At 48.3% G+C, this 17,786-nt stretch overlaps 2 protein-coding genes across 2 annotated transcripts; one reads left to right on the plus strand and one right to left on the minus strand.

Moving 5' to 3' along the window:
- Positions 1–4,436: 4,436 nt before the first annotated feature.
- GIQ15_06613 (heat shock transcription factor) lies at positions 4,437–6,977 on the plus strand (the record flags this gene model as incomplete). The annotated part of the gene is made up of 2 exons (XM_033554030.1): positions 4,437–4,798; positions 4,859–6,977. 2 exons carry the CDS (start codon positions 4,437–4,439, stop codon positions 6,975–6,977), a joined length of 2,481 nt encoding a protein of 826 aa, XP_033403545.1.
- Positions 6,978–9,649: 2,672 nt separating this feature from the next.
- Positions 9,650–10,302, minus strand: GIQ15_06614 (uncharacterized protein; the record flags this gene model as incomplete). Its single annotated transcript, XM_033554031.1, has 3 exons — positions 9,650–9,891; positions 9,970–10,039; positions 10,201–10,302. The coding sequence occupies 3 exons, from the start codon at positions 10,300–10,302 to the stop codon at positions 9,650–9,652; spliced, it is 414 nt and encodes a 137-aa protein (XP_033403546.1).
- Between the last annotated feature and the right edge of the window lie 7,484 nt (positions 10,303–17,786).

Raw genomic sequence — 17,786 nt, forward strand, 5'->3', positions numbered from 1 at the left:
CTCATGCTTTTTACAGTCCATAGGAAAACACACCAGGGATTTCCTGCTGGTGTGGAAAGTGAAACGTGTTCCACAATGGCGGGATTTCACCTATCTTAAGGCTGCCATTGTAGCGAAGGCGCAGGGTGAGGCAATCAGCGTTCCATACAATAGTGTTTGAATCGAAGTAGCCGTCCAGTTGCCGCGTATTTTATCTTGTCAAGCGGTGAATTCAAATATTCCAACTTGGCGTTTGAAAATAGCTAGGCTCCACATACACGCCGCAATTACATAAGCACGGCGCTTGTTGCAGCGTAGCCGATGATGGAGATACTGTACTCCAAGTACCTGCAAACAATAATCTAGCGCCCAATATCAATGGCGGAATGTTATGCCGCAGCCTACTTTGTCTCTTTTACCCTTCCCTTTGTATAATTCACACCACGGAGTGAATACTTCCAAGCAAATCTCACTTGATATTTTTTCACTAATAACTATACCCACTCAATATTTTTGTTTTAAAACAAACTGATCATGGCTGCCGAGAAAGATCGCCTTGATATTGCGCTATACTACCATGAACGGGCCGGAGCGAAAGCATATTGTACCCAGTGGTCATAACAGTGAAGCTTACCCCTACTAGATATCACTGGGCATTCCTGGTATCGCCAATAGCCAAGCCTAACACCGTACATCTCACGACAAGATATGGCTCCCTAAGGCCAACATGGATATATGAGCAATCCATTCTTCCAAGGTCAAGACCGCAAAGTTGCTTGTTAGGGTATAGGTAGGCAAACTTAAAAAGCCACAGAGTAATTTCAACAAGACCAATAAAAAGGCGCCAATCATCCAAGACGTGAGTTCTTGGAGTCCGTTCCTACTTTTACGACCTGAAAATGCATGTCGTAGAACCCGGAGTGGAGATGCAGAACCTGGACGATAAAGGCAATGGAGCAGCTGGTCAAGTGCAGGGTACTCAATGAGTCCACCCCACCAGGCGATAATCACCCATAACCTGACACGCATCAGGTAACAGCTCTGTTACGCACTGGGAACCATCAATGTAGGATGTCGACATATGTCCAAAAAAAAGAAGAACAAGGGTAGGTTTGACGAGATCACTGGGACGATTCCGACTTATGATTTGATATTGAAGAAGGAAGTTACTGCTTAACTGTATGATAAATAGTTAGCACATGCCATAAGCTCTGCTTATTTAATGGACTTTAACAAACACTCCGCACAACTATATTATGCCAAAGAGCCGCCGGCGAGTTCGTTCCGTTTTGAGTTCTCGTGGGAATGGATCCAAGAAATTAGCGATCTCATCTCTCAACCCTGGGCATTCCCAAAATGAGTCCCAGGTCATCACGTACTCCCAGTAGTCGGGGAACCAGCCCGCGGACTCCCAGTCAATGATACCCGTGATATGACCATTGAGACAGTAGATATGGCGTAGTGAAAGATCACCGTGCGTAAACCTTATGTCGTAGGCCCGGCTATCCTGTTCAGCGATCATTTTATCGAATTCCTCGTGTCCCGTTGGGCTTTCAAATCCGCCGCTTATTCCTCTATGAAAGGCGGTTACGCTTCCAAGGGCCCGCAACGCTCCGCAACAAGACGTTCATCGTCAAGAGGACCGTAATCTGCTGCACCAACAACCCCAGCTTTAGTTGGCTGCAGCGAACGAAGTTCGTCTAGATAGCCGCGCAGTTGGGTGAAAATATCTTTCTTTTCTTCCGTAGACATGTTGTTAATAATCTCTGAAATGGGAACGCCGGGACATCGTTTCATCAATATATAGCAATCCCCGTTAAGGCATCGATATGTCCGGATAATATGTGGTACTGGGATTGTTGTATTTTTGGCGACAAACTCAATTGCGCGTGCCTCAGCCAAGACGTTGTATGAGCCATATTTGACGATTAGATCCGGCGTTAAACGAAAGACACGAGGAGCAAGTCCGGGTCTAAACCGTCGCAGTAGTCTCATCGAGCTCGGGAGCAGTTTCGTCTCAATCAAGGAACGTATTCTTAACGAAAGTGTGGCCGTTGTGGTATCGCTTTTGGACGCATGTTGGAGAGCAGGAGCGTCCAAAGGCCCCATCCCTTCTAGCCTGTACGAAGTACTGGTGTATTGGTGTTAACTCGTGCGTATGATCATACTGTGGTTAGGCAAGAAATGCCAGAGGATGTGAACGCCCTGCTCAAGGTTGGAATAAGGGTCATTGCCACGTGAGATGCTGGCGGCTAATTTCAATTCACGTGACATGGAAACGGAGTGAAAATGACAGGACAAGTCAAGATAAGCGGTATTTTACAAGACGTCTATGCCATGGAAGAAGTTGGATAGCTTTCTAGAACCTTTGGACACGGGAAGTGAGTGGGCATCTCTTCCTTTAGGCGCTCGTAAAGGCTCGCCTCAACCCACAGAAGGCGCTTATTGACTTAGTTCAACCTTATATCGCCCAACCAGCATGGACGTTGTTTTTCTTGACAAACCTGTTTACCCTATAGAGCATAAGAAGCTCGCCTGGCGGCTTCTTCGATCCCTATATCCTAGCACAGATCCTTATTGAATGGAATATGGCCGACGTGATATGTCGGCCTAGTATTGGACTGGTTAAACCGGCCCACTGTGTGGCAAATGAAAAATTATGGAGAATACACATCTGTGCTAGGGCTGGCCATCTGGACTTTGCTGACCACACACTCTATACCCTCAAGAAACTCGTTGATAAGGCAGGGTGAAGCCGTGCATCGTGCAGAACCGTTTCTCTGATGATATATGACATGATACGGAGCTGTCGATTTAAACACCGCAGTTAGCATATTGGTCTTCCCTCCACGGCACGGCCGTTAAGAACCCAAGGCTTCTTGTGTTGAATATAGTGCGGACCGGTATTATGAAGCTGGTACCAGTCAATCCGCAACATTATACTGTTTTATACTGGCTTGGGAATCCAGCCTAATTGGACGGTAGATCGGAAGCATGCAGGTGTTCCCGTAGTATCCGGGAATGCGGGAAGTTTATATGGACTAATAGGTGCATACAGGCAGGTATGTCACCAATTGATGGAAGGCTCCAAGAAAACTTCCTGAGTGAATGGCATGCCAGATTACGTACTTGATTTAAGGTGAGACGAGATCTTGAGACACGCCTTGAGACACAGCTTGAAACGAATCCTGAGGGACCCTTGTGGGATAAAGCAGCTTAGCTTTATTGTATACATCTTTGTTGGCTGACTATCTTCACCACAATGCTATTATTGACTCTGAATATCCTGGTATAGAAAGAGAGGGTGTCAAGGATCAGACAGCCCTGGCTCAATCACCTATTGTTATGAGGGCTTCCAGGACATCTCTGAACAATGCTTTATGCAGACACTGCTCAGGGACGTCGTCTCTGCTACGCCATTGACCTATACATACAGCTAGAGAGAACTAAGCACCTAGAATAGACATAGTCCATGTCTCCAAGGAAGTACTAGCCCACCAATAATTACATATCGTCATAAAGGAGCTCATAACACTGCCTTTATCTTACCCTTTGCCTCTCCTATATATTTTCTTCTCTATATCTCCTGCATCTCTCCCCTTCTTCGCCTTTTCCTTCGCCTTCACATCTACTTCTATTGCCGTTCTAGGATGCGCCGCGGAACCTGCTGACTCAGCTCCCGAGTCTTCCTCCGAACCAATAGCAGGTCGCATTTATGCCAAGCCCTCTAGGCGCGATTTCGCCTATCTAACGTAATTATCAAGTCTGCGAAAAGCGGATGGAAGGTGACTTGTTCTTCACGCCCGATATCATCGACATATCAACTCGCGTGATCGGACGTCCAGTGCGCTTTGAAGACCCTGGCATTGTTACCTCTACGGACCTCGATTTCCTCGATTAGGCTTGTGCTTTCCCCCCCGTTTGTCCCGTCCTGCAGGCGGTGTGTCAGAAGACTTCGCGGCCCGCATAGCAGTCCAGCATCGAGTCGAGGAGATAGGATAACGGAGGATTACGCTCGTATTTCGCCTCTGGGCTAACGGCGCAGTGTGATTGATGCTTTTCGGGTCCTCGAGTTGACCTGTTGAGTTGACAAACGACATCGACCCCCGCCGCGTTTCATCGACGCAGTCATTCGCATCTGACACTTAGGTCGAGGACGAGCAGCAACTCCGGCTATTTTTAATCCATATGCTCCGGGAAGCCGACTCAGAATTGATGATTATACGATATCGCTTCGTTTGATCTCGATACATATCTATTCAACGTGGCATTGTATCCCCCACATCCGGCCCTAGCTCATATCGAACAGCAACAACACCGCGACTCCCCATTTTATCCTTATCTAAAATATCAATACCCCGGGCTCCATGTCGTCGCAAAGTCTCTCGCGTAAGAGACCTGCACCAGGGGCCACTCCACTAGCGCACCAGCAGATTCCACCACTGCCCAATTTTCCGATGACCTCCTCACAGCTCTCCAACGATCAATTTCTACAGCAATGGGCGCCGAATGCTTCATCTTCAGGTGCGAATCAGTCAAATTTGAACGCGAATACCTTCTCCGCTGGGGATGATGGGACAGGACAAATCTCGAATCAGCTTACAAGACGGCCAGGGAACAACCAGCTTATCAGCCGAGCAAGGATGTCTGATCAGAACCTAATACCTATGATGGACCAGAATGCAGTGAGATCAAATGAGGCGGGTAGTTCAGGAAGTGGTGAGACTGAGGCAGAGATAAGGCAGAGGGCCGTTCGCGCAAAGAAAGAGGCGCAAGCAAAGCGGAAACAGATTCCGCCGTTCATCCAGAAGTTGACAAGGTGTGTTCTATATATATGTTTTCTAATATCTGGATCATCACTAACTAACCTGTCCTATAGTTTCCTAGATGACTCGAAAAATGCCGATTTAATTCAGTGGTCTGAGGACGGGAACTCGTTCATTGTTCAAGATGAAGACGAATTTGCAAAGTCCCTGATACCAGAACTCTTCAAGCACAATAATTATGCCTCTTTTGTGAGGCAGCTGAATATGTATGGCTTTCACAAGAAGGTTGGCCTTTCTGACAATTCGATGCGGGCCAGCGAGCGCAAGAATAAGAGTCCCAGCGAATACTCTAACCCATACTTCAAACGCGGTCAGCCTGACCTTCTATGGTTGATCCAGAAACCAAAGAACATGTCTGGCCAGGGTAAAGGGGGCTCTAAAGGCAGTAATCAGGTCAAAACTGAGCCTGATGTGGACGATGCGGAGAATGAAGACTTTAATGATGATGGCGGCGGGGGCCCTAGTGGTACCGGCGGTCGCGGGGATAAGGCAAGATTCAGGGGCCAGCTTGCCCTCGGGTCGGGAGAAGCGACCATGCCCGGAGAGCAACTATCAGATGTATACCGTGAACTGCAAGCCATTCGCCACCAGCAGCATGTTATATCGACCACAATCCAGAAGTTGCGACGAGAACATGAGCAACTATATGAACAGGCTACAAATTTCCAAGAGCAACACAACCGCCATGAGAATTCGATCAACGCTATCCTCACCTTCCTGGCCACCGTTTACAATAGAAGCCTCCAGGGACATGAAGGTGCTCAAGGCCTAGCAAATTCTTTTGCCGGCGCTATATCCCAAGACCATCAGGGTCCGTCGGGAAATATCGTCGATGTGGATGACTTGGTGGACCATTACGAAACGGATGTCAACCCGAATCAACCGCCTTTCAAGAAACAGAGACTCCTTCTCGGTGCACCACCTACCCATGATTCCCAAAGCCTGCCTTCTGGCTCAACCGGCAACTCTTATAGCATGGGCCAACGTAGCAGCGGTCCGCACAAGGCCAGCGTCCAGCATGTATCAGAGGTAGAAGAACTCTTCGACCAAACAAGCCCTATGAACAACGTGTCCAGTCAACAACAGCGGCCACAACAACGCCAGAGCCAAACCCAGGCTCAGGCCCAGAATCAGGCTCAGAATCTCACACATCCACATCCAAAGCACCAGGACTCCCCTGGCCACCTCCCCCAGCGAGACATCATGTCACTTATCCAAAACTCCAATGCTCGCAACAGCTTCCCTACCAACCCATCCGACTTCCCTACCGTGCTATCCTCGTTAGAAACGTCGGGTGGGAACTCGCCTCTCACCACCGCCCAGCGAGCGGATATGCTCCGTCTCATCTCCAACGAAAACAACGCTGCCCATCCATCCTCCAGCGCGTCTCAGAATAATGCTCTGATCACGCCAAATCCGCCTCAAATGCCACACAACTACCCAGCACGACTAGCCAACACGCGTTCCGAACTCGACAACTTGATTAAGATGCAAGCTGAACAAGCCCGGTCGGTACAACATCTAACCAACATGTTACAACCACTTAGCCCTACAGGATCGATACCTGGTATCGATGGTACGAACGTCCCACCTCCACCGCTTGACCTGGACAATCTCTTCAACAGTGGTGACTACTTTTCTGAGTTCCCTGGCCTGGAGACTCCAACCAAGGAAGGACAGGACCAGGCAGATACCAGGAACACAAACACGGCTGGCGGAAACAACAACAGTAGCAACGATACCGACCCCAATGCTCCTACAGACAGCCATCAAACAGACGACCTGTTCGACTTCGACACCCTCGCTGCCGACCCAGCAGCGGACGCAACATTCTCCAACCCCGCACACAACCAGTCCTCTGATCCGCTACAGTCATTGCAATCCGCCCCCAACTTTTTCGATACCTTCGACCAGTTTGATAACACGGCGAACCCTGATCTAAGCGGACTAGGTGACGCGTCAGGTATGGGCCTAAACGCCCAAAACTCCGGACATGGACATGATATGGACGGAAACCGGATAACAGAGACGTTTACCAGTAGTGAGGCTACGAGTCCTGCAAATACACATGTTGAAGATAGCCAGAACCAGGCTGCTGACGGTAATCCAGCTCATACCCAGGCGAGTCCCCGGAATATGCAGAGGCGCAGTGCAAGGAACCAGCAGCGGTAGAAAGGAGGTTTGTGATGGATGATAAGATATCTGCCGCAACCAACTTCTATCAATGTGCTAGATGGGCAATGTATATCCCTTCTACTGACTGTCCTGCCCAATTCATATCCCCTTTAGAAATTGCAGTGAGATAAGATAGAATGCGTATATCCGTATCATACCTTTCTCAACTTTTAACCACCAAAAGCCAGTTCAATACCCTCCTCCCCCCCTTTTATTTCTCCTATCTGCTATCATGCTATCAATTCTCTATTTCTTTTTAATACCCCAATCTCGTATCTAATCACCCTGGCTATGGCGAGGACTAGACTCGATATGAATACTGATAAAAAAAACAAAGAGACAGTATTAATCTATCTCCTATTCTCCTATCTCCTATTCTTCTCTTTACGGCGTTCTACTTCCTGTCTTAAACGTGATATCAAGAGAGAAAGTGGGAATGCAGCTATATCTAAGCAAGTATATGGTCATAGTCATGGTCGTGGCGGGGACATAAATGCATACTGTTGATATCTTCCATATCGAGGCCAATATCAAAACACTTCCTATCCATAATGGGATATATCTCCTCTGCCCTATCCTTCTCTCTGCCTTCAGTGCCCGTCCTCCTCACTGCCTCCACTGTCTCTTCTGACTAACCAGTGGCTAAACAGACATAACACAAGCTCACTGAGGCAACAGAACATAACACAGGACATAACAAGGGGCTGGCCCAGGCAAGTTCCGCTGCATTACCGCATGAGGTAAGCTGGCCAGTCGAGCAATCAGGTTGCGTATCTGAGATCTCGCTTAGTCCTAGCTGCTCAGGGACGAGTATAAATATCTCCTCCTCGCCGGCTCCTCGCCCTTCTTCTTCTTCTTTTCTTCTTTTTTTTTCTCAACTCGCTCTTGAATGCGACGCCAGCTTGGTTGATACACCTTGCTCCTCCCCCTTCCCAGCTGAGCCTGCCCATAAATCTGCCTCTGCTTTTCTACCACTTCTTGCCAGCTATATATACAGCTCTCATCCTTCTTCCCTGCCGCTTTTCTCTTCTCCCCTGGCAAAAAATTATACATCTGTTTTCCCCCTGTAGCAGGAGGTCAGTTTTATATAGCTTCTTTCTCCCTAGCACAACACATTCAGCACACTTCCTAGCACACTCCTTCCAGCACAGCACCGAATTCACTCTACAAAACGAGCTCATTCCCAGCCTCCTTGCGTCGCTTCGGGTCTTCCTCGTTCGCCCCTTTTCCTTATTATACCCATCCCTGTGTCTCTCCTTGCGTTGATTTTTATTCCCTGGCGCGCCTCAACCATCCTATATTCGTCTCGCGCGTCTCACGTATTCTTAGATCTGTGGGCTTTTTGTTGGAGTGACATCGGTTGAACACATGGCTATGATGACTACAAGAGATACAACGCAACGCCTGTTCATGTTGCTTCGGCTTCAAGACTGGCGCGACACACTCTGCTGATGCCTATACAAAATCCCCCTTCAAGTGCGACTATGATCACAGATTGTTTTGGCTCTGAGTCCATTTGATTCCATCTGGACGATGAAGAGTTGGTTTTGTTTTGAGTCAGCGGTATTGAAGTGGGTGTTGTGTTTCCTGTGATGACAATATAGGAGGTTATATGCAGTTGTAAGAGCTGCTACAGCCAAACTGCATCTCCAGACTGAGGAAAGACGGTGCAACTACCACGACTCTACCTTTTGTTTTGTTTATTTCTCCTGTCGTTGTTTACTTTCTTCCCGTCGATGTTTGTTTACTTGGTAGGGACGATGGACTTGTTGAAGAGTCGCATGTATATAGCAAGTCTTCGAGTTTTCATCAATGAACTCGTTCACATATCACCTTTACCCTGCCATGTAATACCTCCTACTAGACCATGAAGATAATATATAATCAATTCCATTGCGTTGAGGAGTGACTAATATATATTCGCAACGAACATAGCAGACGCCCTTCAACACGACGGAAGAAGCAAGAGAGAGAGAGAGAAAGAGAGGAGAAAAAGGAAAATATAAGAACTATAACTGTTCCACCTTTGAAACCTCCGAGTGAATAAACCGGGTAAGAAAAAGATAAAGGGAAGAGAAGAAAATAGCAAGCAAGCCGTTTTTAAGGCAAGAAGGGTGTGTAACATTTCCCACCAAGCCAGAAGCCTCCCACCGCATCCCATCTGCCATCCATTAAACAGCGCCCTAATATAACATGACGGAAAGAAAAGGGGGTGAGAGAAAGCAAATCAACGTATTCGAAGTCGAATGGCAAGAAAAGTTTAGAAGCAAAGAGGAATATAAAATGTAAACTTGGACTTTGCAACTCTCCTTGCTGTAGGAGATGATGGGATGGTTGGTGAGAGTGCGTTTTCAAGACTCGTGCTGGAGCAGCGTATAGTTTGAGTTGGTCTGGTTTTGACTTCCATTGCGTTCAACGCACAGCAAGCATGGTGAGAGAAGAGACTCGTAGGCGTAGACATAAGCGTTGTACGTGTAGGGCCCGGGTCAAGGCAAGGCCAGCGCGCGCAACGCATAATTTCATATAATAGCAACACACAAAGGCAAGGGCATGAAGTAAGGATATTTGGACCGGTAAGTATAGAAAGGAACGCCACGTAAACAAAGGGGCCGGACGGTCACATCACGTTCGATGTTGATGGTTGTTTTTGGAAACGGGTGTGACGGTATCTAGTGACTGCTATGCTTCTTCTTGTCGGCGTTGGTGATGAGTGCTCTGTTGATGTGTGGCAGGACACCTCCGTATGCTATGGTGGCGCGGATGAGGGTGTCGAGTTCTTCGTCACCGCGGATGGCGAGCTGGAGATGTCTGGGCGTGATACGCTTGACCTTCAGGTCCTTGGCGGCGTTGCCTGCGAGCTCGAGGACTTCGGCGGTCAGGTATTCGAGTACGGCGGTGGTGTAGACGGCGGCTGCGGGGAATGTTAGTATGTGATGATAGCCTGGACTCAAAGTGGGCAAGAAAAAAAGAAAAGAAAAAGGAACCGTACCTTTGGCACCGACGCGCATCTTATTGCGCGTGTTGCTCTTTAGGAATCTCTTGACACGGCCGCATGGAAACTACAGCGTACAGGTTAGCATCAGGCTGCCGGATGGAATAATATAGCAATGCGCGCGCGTTGTGTATACACGGTCAACAACACGTGTCATCCACCCTGAAACAGGCAAACGAGGAGGTCGAAAATGAGCCCGGCGAGCAGAGAGACGAGACGTCAACGAACCTGCAGTCCGGCCTTTGCGCTGTGCGATCGCGGCCCCTTGCCGTTGGCATCTTTGGGCGCGGCCTTTCCTCCTCCCACGGACTTTCCTTTACCTCCAGCCATGTTCGGCGCGAGTGTATCGTGTTACGACGGGGTGCGGACGGTGCTGTAGCGCGTCGAGGCAGTGAGCTGTATCGCAGGGACGAGTGCTCGCGTGTTTCTTGGATTCTGGTCTGTTTGCCTGGCGGGTTGCGAGGGTTGGAGGGATATAAGTTTATGTATGGTGATGGTTGGTCATAGCGGAGGGCCGATTTTATTTTTTAGAGCGAAGGTTAAGGGGCGCTAGCCGGATTCGGACAGTCAGCACAACAGACAACAGTGAGAGTATAGCACAGAGTATAGCAGTGAGTACGGAGTATAGGAGTGAGTATAGGAAGGGAGTAGGAGAGAGTATAGGGTGTAGGGAGTGAGGGGAGTAGGAAGGATATGAGACTAGGTTAGCAACTATGGTCAGTCGTTAGCAGTGTTAGCAGTAGTTATGGTGTAGCGTTGAGCCATCTTGTCGAGCGATATCAGAGTACGGCGACTCGGCCAGGATAGAGGAATGCAGTCACTGTGTCTGCGTCCTGCGGCCTCTCCTGTCTGCGATGCCACTTCGCCTCCAGCATCGTCTTCGTCTCGTTCTTCATCTCCATCTTCTTCTTCTCCTCTTCGTCTTCTTCTCCTCTCGCCTTGAAGTTTGCCAGAGGGATGACCTCTTATGTCATCAACACGTGACTTGTAGCTTTGGTGGCCCCAGGAAACTTTTCATGCTTGTTCTTCTTTTTATAGGGGAATTTATCGCAGCCTGGTTCAGCCTCTGTCGTCTCTGCTCTATTCTACCATCCTGCTGTCTGCTATAGAGGCCGCTGTCTGCCGATACCCGTTATACCACTCACCATGGCGTTCTCAGTGCTCAACCCGCAAATGTAAGCTCCCTGGAACCCCGATCGATCCGTCTTGGACAGGAGCCCTCGTGCGCAACTCGGGATAGCTAGGAAGGCGACAGGAGAGTCTCAAACGCCGGCTAACACTGTTCATAGAACCAACCTGGCCATCATCCTCGTCATGATGCAGGTGTCGAAGAAGATTCCCTTCGATAACCCCGATGTCCTCCTCGGCGTCCGCACCATGTACATCGCCTCCAACATCGCCATTGCCGCTCTGTACTACTACATCTACACCGTCATCGTCCAGAAGAAGGGTACGTTTACTTCTGTCCTCCGAAATTTACCGGCACTAACGAGGTGTAGACCTCAAAACCCTAAAATACGTCGAGCCCCCAGCGATGGGATCCCAAGACGAGCCCCGCCCAGTCGTCACCACCGTCCAGGAATACGACAAGCAGCAGCTCCGTGCTGCCCTCAAGTCGCAGCTCATGGGTATCGGCATGATGGCCGTCATGCACATTTACTTCAAGTACACCAACCCTCTGCTCATGCAGTCTATCATCCCCATCAAGAGCGCCCTCGAGAGCAACTTGGTCAAGGTCCATCTCTTCAACGCTCCCGCCAAGGGTGATTTGGAGAGGCCGTGGAAGGCCGGTGGTGGGTTGATGGGTATGGGACAGTCTGGCGTCAAGACCGACAAGGCCAGCGTTGAGAGTGCCGAGAAAAACTGGAGGGGTGGTGCGAAGGATGAGTAGAGAGCAGACCTTCTTTTCTTGGACGGGATGGCATGGAATGGATGGCATGGGACTGTGTATTATGAGGCAATGCTGTTTTGCTGGTTTATGAATATTCCTCCTTTTTTTTTCTTTGCTAAGAGGGTGCTACGTTCTATCCACGGCGTGACCTTTATAAAACCATAGATTCGGCGGTACGGAGTACATATATTTAATACACGACCCATATGGTTCCTCTTTCACGTCTTCTACTCCTTAATCGCTTAGCCTTAGAGCTGATAAAAGGAGACTCCTTCAAAACCACTGCTTAGTCACCAGGGTTACTTTTGCTTTTGTTGACAGGGTTCACCTCCTACTTTCTCTCACCTCTAAATATTAGGGCACTAAACCTGGTATATCAAGATGCTTACCAGATTGCCTACGGAAATACTGCTGGCCATTTTCTCCGAGGTACGGAGTACAGAGTCCAGTTTTACCGTGACGTTAAACTGCATACTTACCAGACGAGCAGTTCGTGGATAGACAGACTCTTAGGAACCTGTGTGAAGTCTCAAAATATCTTTATGCTATTGCATCGCCAGTTCTATACCAATCTCTCGAGATAAATCTGCCAACCTTCCGCCACCTTCACGCTTATGTGTACAGTATCATCTCTGCACATCAGAAGGCAGCTAATCTCCAGCATACCAAACATTTTCAGCTTATGCCAGTGGGGGAGGAAGAAGCAACATGTGGACATCATTCTCTCCATCAGGAGGGGGAGTTCAACTTCGACGACCTTCCGTATGGTGACCTCACTGCTGCTGAACTTGAGGATAGGGACGAGTGGGCCATTAAAAAGGCTGAGGGAGAGTCGTTTTTGCAATACTTGTGTAGGACTCGTGATGCCGGTGATGAAGGGTTGAATATGATCCAACAAACAGCCAACAAGGTAAAGGGCAAGAATATTATGCAAGAAATGAGGGAGATGATTACGCATAATAATGCTGAGTTCCGATATTTAAAATACAACTGGTGTCGCTCCTGATAAGGTTCAAGGCGGGAAAGTTGAAAAGCTTCACGTATGTTGAGCTTTTTACTTAACGCCAAAATATCTAGAGAGTACTTCTCTTCTTTTCTTCTTTATTTCGATACGCTGACTTGCGAGATCTAGATGGGGGCTCGGTTCGTGTATACCTCCTGAAGTGCTGGGAGAGGGTGGTTATCTGCCAACAAAGCAAAAGTCCCTGGAATCACTCCATATGGTTGCCGACTGCTCAGTCAGACCAGACGTATACGACCTATCGCAATTTACAAAGCTCAAAAACTTCTCATGGAGTGGGATAGGCACCAATGATGAGGATTTTATCAGTCTCGTCAACCTGTTCAAGGTGACATCACATCAACTGGAGCAGCTTAACCTCAACCTTATGCACTGGTATCAAATGGAGTGTGGCCGTGACCTAACAGCCGCAGAAATGTTTATTGCTAGAAAGGTATTCAAACTTTCGCGGACGAAGTACAAGCTCAAATTCCCAGCCATGAAGCACCTCACTCTGTCAGCGTTCAGTTTCGCCTGTATGGGGAGAGAGATGGCATCGGCCTTTCATTCCCCATGCCTCACTTCTCTTACACTTCGGTATTGTACAGATTGGAACGTGTTCCTTGATCGGCTTCGTGCGTCAAAACGGACTCTCCACCTACGCAGGTTGGAAATAATTACTACCCTTGAAAATCATCTAGAGGATGTTGTGGAATTGGAGGATCTAGAGGCGGAGACGGCACATATCTCAACGCATCTTACTGAGACTGAAAGCCTTGAGGAGCTCTTCGTTTCTAACCCTCCTGCTGGCACTCTGCCATTTTGGGAGTCGATGGTCAAGCACCAGCCTACCCTCAGAGCCTTCGTTCACCACCCACACTCAACCGGTCTTGATACAGACCTCGATTATCCATACGACTTACCTGACCTCATGCTCCAGTTCCCTCCTAGCTCGATACTAGATCCTTCATGGAACCCCCTTAGACAGCTCAACCTAGAATGCATCGGAGTCGGCTACGAACTTGAATATTTGGTAACTATTTATCCGCCCTTTTTTGGAAAGTGTTATATAACTAATAAACTTGACCTTTTCAGAGGCCGATTCTTACGACATTTAAGAAAGATGGCTGTCTCCAAGTCCTGCATATTAGGCATTTACCCGCTGACCTAAGGGGGACGAGCGGCGATAGTTCGGAGGTCGGAGGTATCCAGATGATAGAAGACGGACCACGAGAAGACCTTGACAGCTTCATACAATGGGTATTTGGACCGGATGGTTTTCAATCCCTCCGGGTACTGGTTATTGGTGATCTTAACCTTCACAATCGGTTTTCAGAACATAATTTACTGCTTTGTCGACAGGCTGCTGCGGCATCTGGAGGGCCGCTTGAGGACAATTACCGATCTATTACAAAAGAGGATTCATTCGAGAGGAACCTGCTTGACAGGTACGATCATGTCTTTAAGGCTTGCAACTTACGCGTTCTCAGTGGTTTTGCACCTATTCTAGAGGACAGGTAGTATGTTCTCTGCCCTATATAGGTATATAGCATCATAGCTATATATCTAGTAGGCAACGCACTGTAGGTCCCCCTGCTTTAAGTTCCAGCGCCTTTTCTTTTGAAATATTTTGTTATCTTTTGTTACTGGGGCGCTGTTCCCTGTAGTTATGCCTTGGCAACAGTACAATTAGGCAGATATGGACCCGAAACACGCGGAATCCAACATACGAAAGCCGCTCCCAATTGCGTTTCTACCTTATTTGTTGCTATTACCTATTAACAGTTATATATGGGGCTGTTAAATTTGGTTATAACCGACGGAAACGCTCCATCCTCTCTTCAAGGCCTTTTTTTCATCTTCGCAGTTCACCGATAACTACGACTTTATATTCTCACCCCAACTACTCCGTATCTTCACTCGTTTCGTGAAGATGCTAGAAAAACTCCCTCCCGAGCTTCTTTTTTCTGTTTATTCTGAAATCCAAGATCAACTTGACTTTAAGAGTCTATCCGAGGTGTCGAAGCATCTTAATGTCCTTACTGCCCCTTTCCTCTACGAGACAGTCCTCATTAAATCAACCAGGAAAGCAAATGGCATATTAAAGGCGCATCGGAGGCTTGGTGTGCTTCGGTATACCAAGAACATCGAGGTTTTGGACGATAGGGGGGGCTATATGGAAGAAGAGGGAGAAGAGGGAGAAGAGGGAGAAGAGGGAGAAGAGGGAGAAGAGGGAGAAGAGGGAGAAGAGGGAGAAGAGGGAGAAGAGGGAGAAGAGGGAGAAGAGGGAGAAGAGGGAGAAGAGGGAGAAGAGGGAGAAGAGGGAGAAGCGAAAGAAGAGGACTTCTCTACGCCCAACACAGAGCGATGCCATCACACTGAGCATGGATGTAATTTCGCTACATCCAAGGATTCTACATGTGTGGACCACAGCTCTGAGAATGTTGGAAATTGCCCAAAATCTGACATTAAAAAGCCAAGTTACTGGATCGTTGACGATACCGATCTCACCAGTACCGAGTTGCTGGACAAGAAAAGGTGGATTGATAAGGAGGCCAAGCCAGAATCTGGCGATGCTGCGAGTTTTGCCAAACTAAGCAATCGAATTATATCTATCTTAATCAGATGCACAGAAGGAGCGCTAAAGAGCTTCAGGTGAGTCAAACAAGCCCTTACTAGTGGAGGAAGTACTAATATACGATATAATAGCTGGCGTCGTGATGATCATATACCTCCTGAAATCCTAGGCGAAGGGAGTTATCTCCTTACGAAACAAACTTCTATGGAATCCCTCCATACAGCCGCTTATTCTGCAGATGGAACACCCGACTATAACCTCTACACGTTCAAGGAGCTCAGAGAATTGTCTTGGATGATATTAGGTACCGAAAACCATCCGGATGGGAGTGATGTGGACGTGAAAATAGTTCGAGATTTTCTGGAGCTAGCATCACAACAGCTGGTCTATCTCAGACTACAAACCAAGTACCTTGACCCCGACGATAGCTCGCCACCTTCTTTAGAAATGATTCCAAAACCTATCGCTAGCACGAGATTGGTATTCCAGAATTTACAGCATCTCTCTTTGACGGGGGTTGATTTCGAGGAAGAGAATGAGGCAGAAGAGCTGGTGGCATGTTTGAATCCCGCGTCCCTGCATACCCTAACGCTCAGGTATTGTATTTGCTGGGACAGTTTTTCGAAGCAGTTGAATGACTCGAAAGTCCCGTTTCACATACGGAGACTAGAAATCATACCTTATTATAAATATGATGAGCTTGAGCCGGATAACCCAGTTATTGCAGATGCGGTGGATCGATTCGAGGGTCTAGAGGAACTTTTTATTTCCGTGACGTTAGCTGAGGGTACAATGTCGGCCTGGCGCTCAGTTCTTAAACATCGGTCTACCCTCAAAACGTTTATTTTCTATACAGATGAACGGAGGTATGAGTTTGGGGAATCGGAGTGGGACTATGACTTGCCCAACCTTTTGCCTGAAAAGCCCTATTACCACGAGGCGGATCCATCATGGAACCCCCTTAGAGACCTTGACCTACTCGAGTGTTTCGGAGTTCGCTATATGCCTCAATACCTGGTACGTCCTGCCCGACAAGTTATCAGCTGATATCTGAGCTGACGTTATATCTAGAAACCGATCTTATCTCCGCTTGTGACAATCAACCGTCTCCGAGTATTACTTGTCCGGTTCCCCTCTAAACGCCTAGTGCAATATCTGGAAGTGATGGAACGTCCGGAGAGGGCAGCTGACTTGAATGACTATGAAAGACCATATGTGTTAGAGTACGAGGAGTACCAAGAGTTTGACAAGTTCGTTCAGTGGGCGTTTGGGCCAGATGGCTTTCGATCCCTACAGGTGATAGCCGCCGGCCTCTTTGCAGATATTTCAGACGCAGACGTTTGGGGACATAGCTATGAGAAGCTGCTGCTCTGCCCGAAATCCGGTGCTGAATCCCAAGATTTGTTCCCAGGGAGGAATTACCGCTTTGTTACAAGGCAGGATCGGGTCCAGCAGGACTTGCTCGACAAGTACGCTCACGTCTTGGAAGCCTGTCCTGTCTACTGACAGGTCCAGCTCAACCATATACAGTTGAACGTTATATATTGTATCGTATCAAGTATAGCTATCGTGTGTGTATATGTGTATGAGGTTCGGCTTTCCGGCCATTATTACGGATCAATGCTTAGCCGACCGGACAAACTAGCCGCATGCAGCAGAGTGTTTTGCCGCGGGGCGAGACCGCAAACTTAGAAGAAAAAAGACGAACAAGACGAACATAAACGAAGAGAAAGACGAGGATGAATAGAAAGTTATGGCGAAGATGGGAGTAGAGACAGCCAATGGGCGGCGGGAGAGACGGCCATTGCATCGATCAAGTACAGGGAGACTGGCGAAACGCGAGGTGGGTAAAACCAGGAAAACACCCCGACCTCTCGACGGGACATCTCGGGTCCCAAGCAGAGAGCCTGTCCGTCTCTGGGATCAGCCTTCATCCATGCCTTGTAGCAGGCCGTAGTAGTCTGTAGCAGGTCGTAGAACTGTAGGGTTGGCGCGGGCGGTTGTGCTCCGTAGATAGAAGTATCGAGAGCATCCCAAGCATCAGGGTAAGTTTCTGTTGCGTCAGTTCCCGTCTCGAAGTTCAGCAGCAAGAGGACCCTAGACGGAGGGACGGAGGAGTGGGTGGGACGTCCTCGCGTTATTTATTCTTGCCCCTCCCCATCGCCCCTCCATCTTCTCAACACACTCTCACTCACCTTCACCCATCTTCAACTTCATATCATCTTCATACACAGGTAAGTCGTCGTATAGTCTACTGTCTCTGCGAGTACGCGAGTACTGGAGTACTGGAGTACTGGTTGCTGAGTGATGTTGATATACTGACTACCCCGCTATAGAACGCAATC

This window comes from Arthroderma uncinatum, assembly GCF_011692745.1.
Source record: "Arthroderma uncinatum strain CBS 119779 chromosome Unknown scaffold5, whole genome shotgun sequence".
Taxonomy (NCBI): Eukaryota; Fungi; Ascomycota; class Eurotiomycetes; order Onygenales; family Arthrodermataceae; genus Arthroderma; species Arthroderma uncinatum.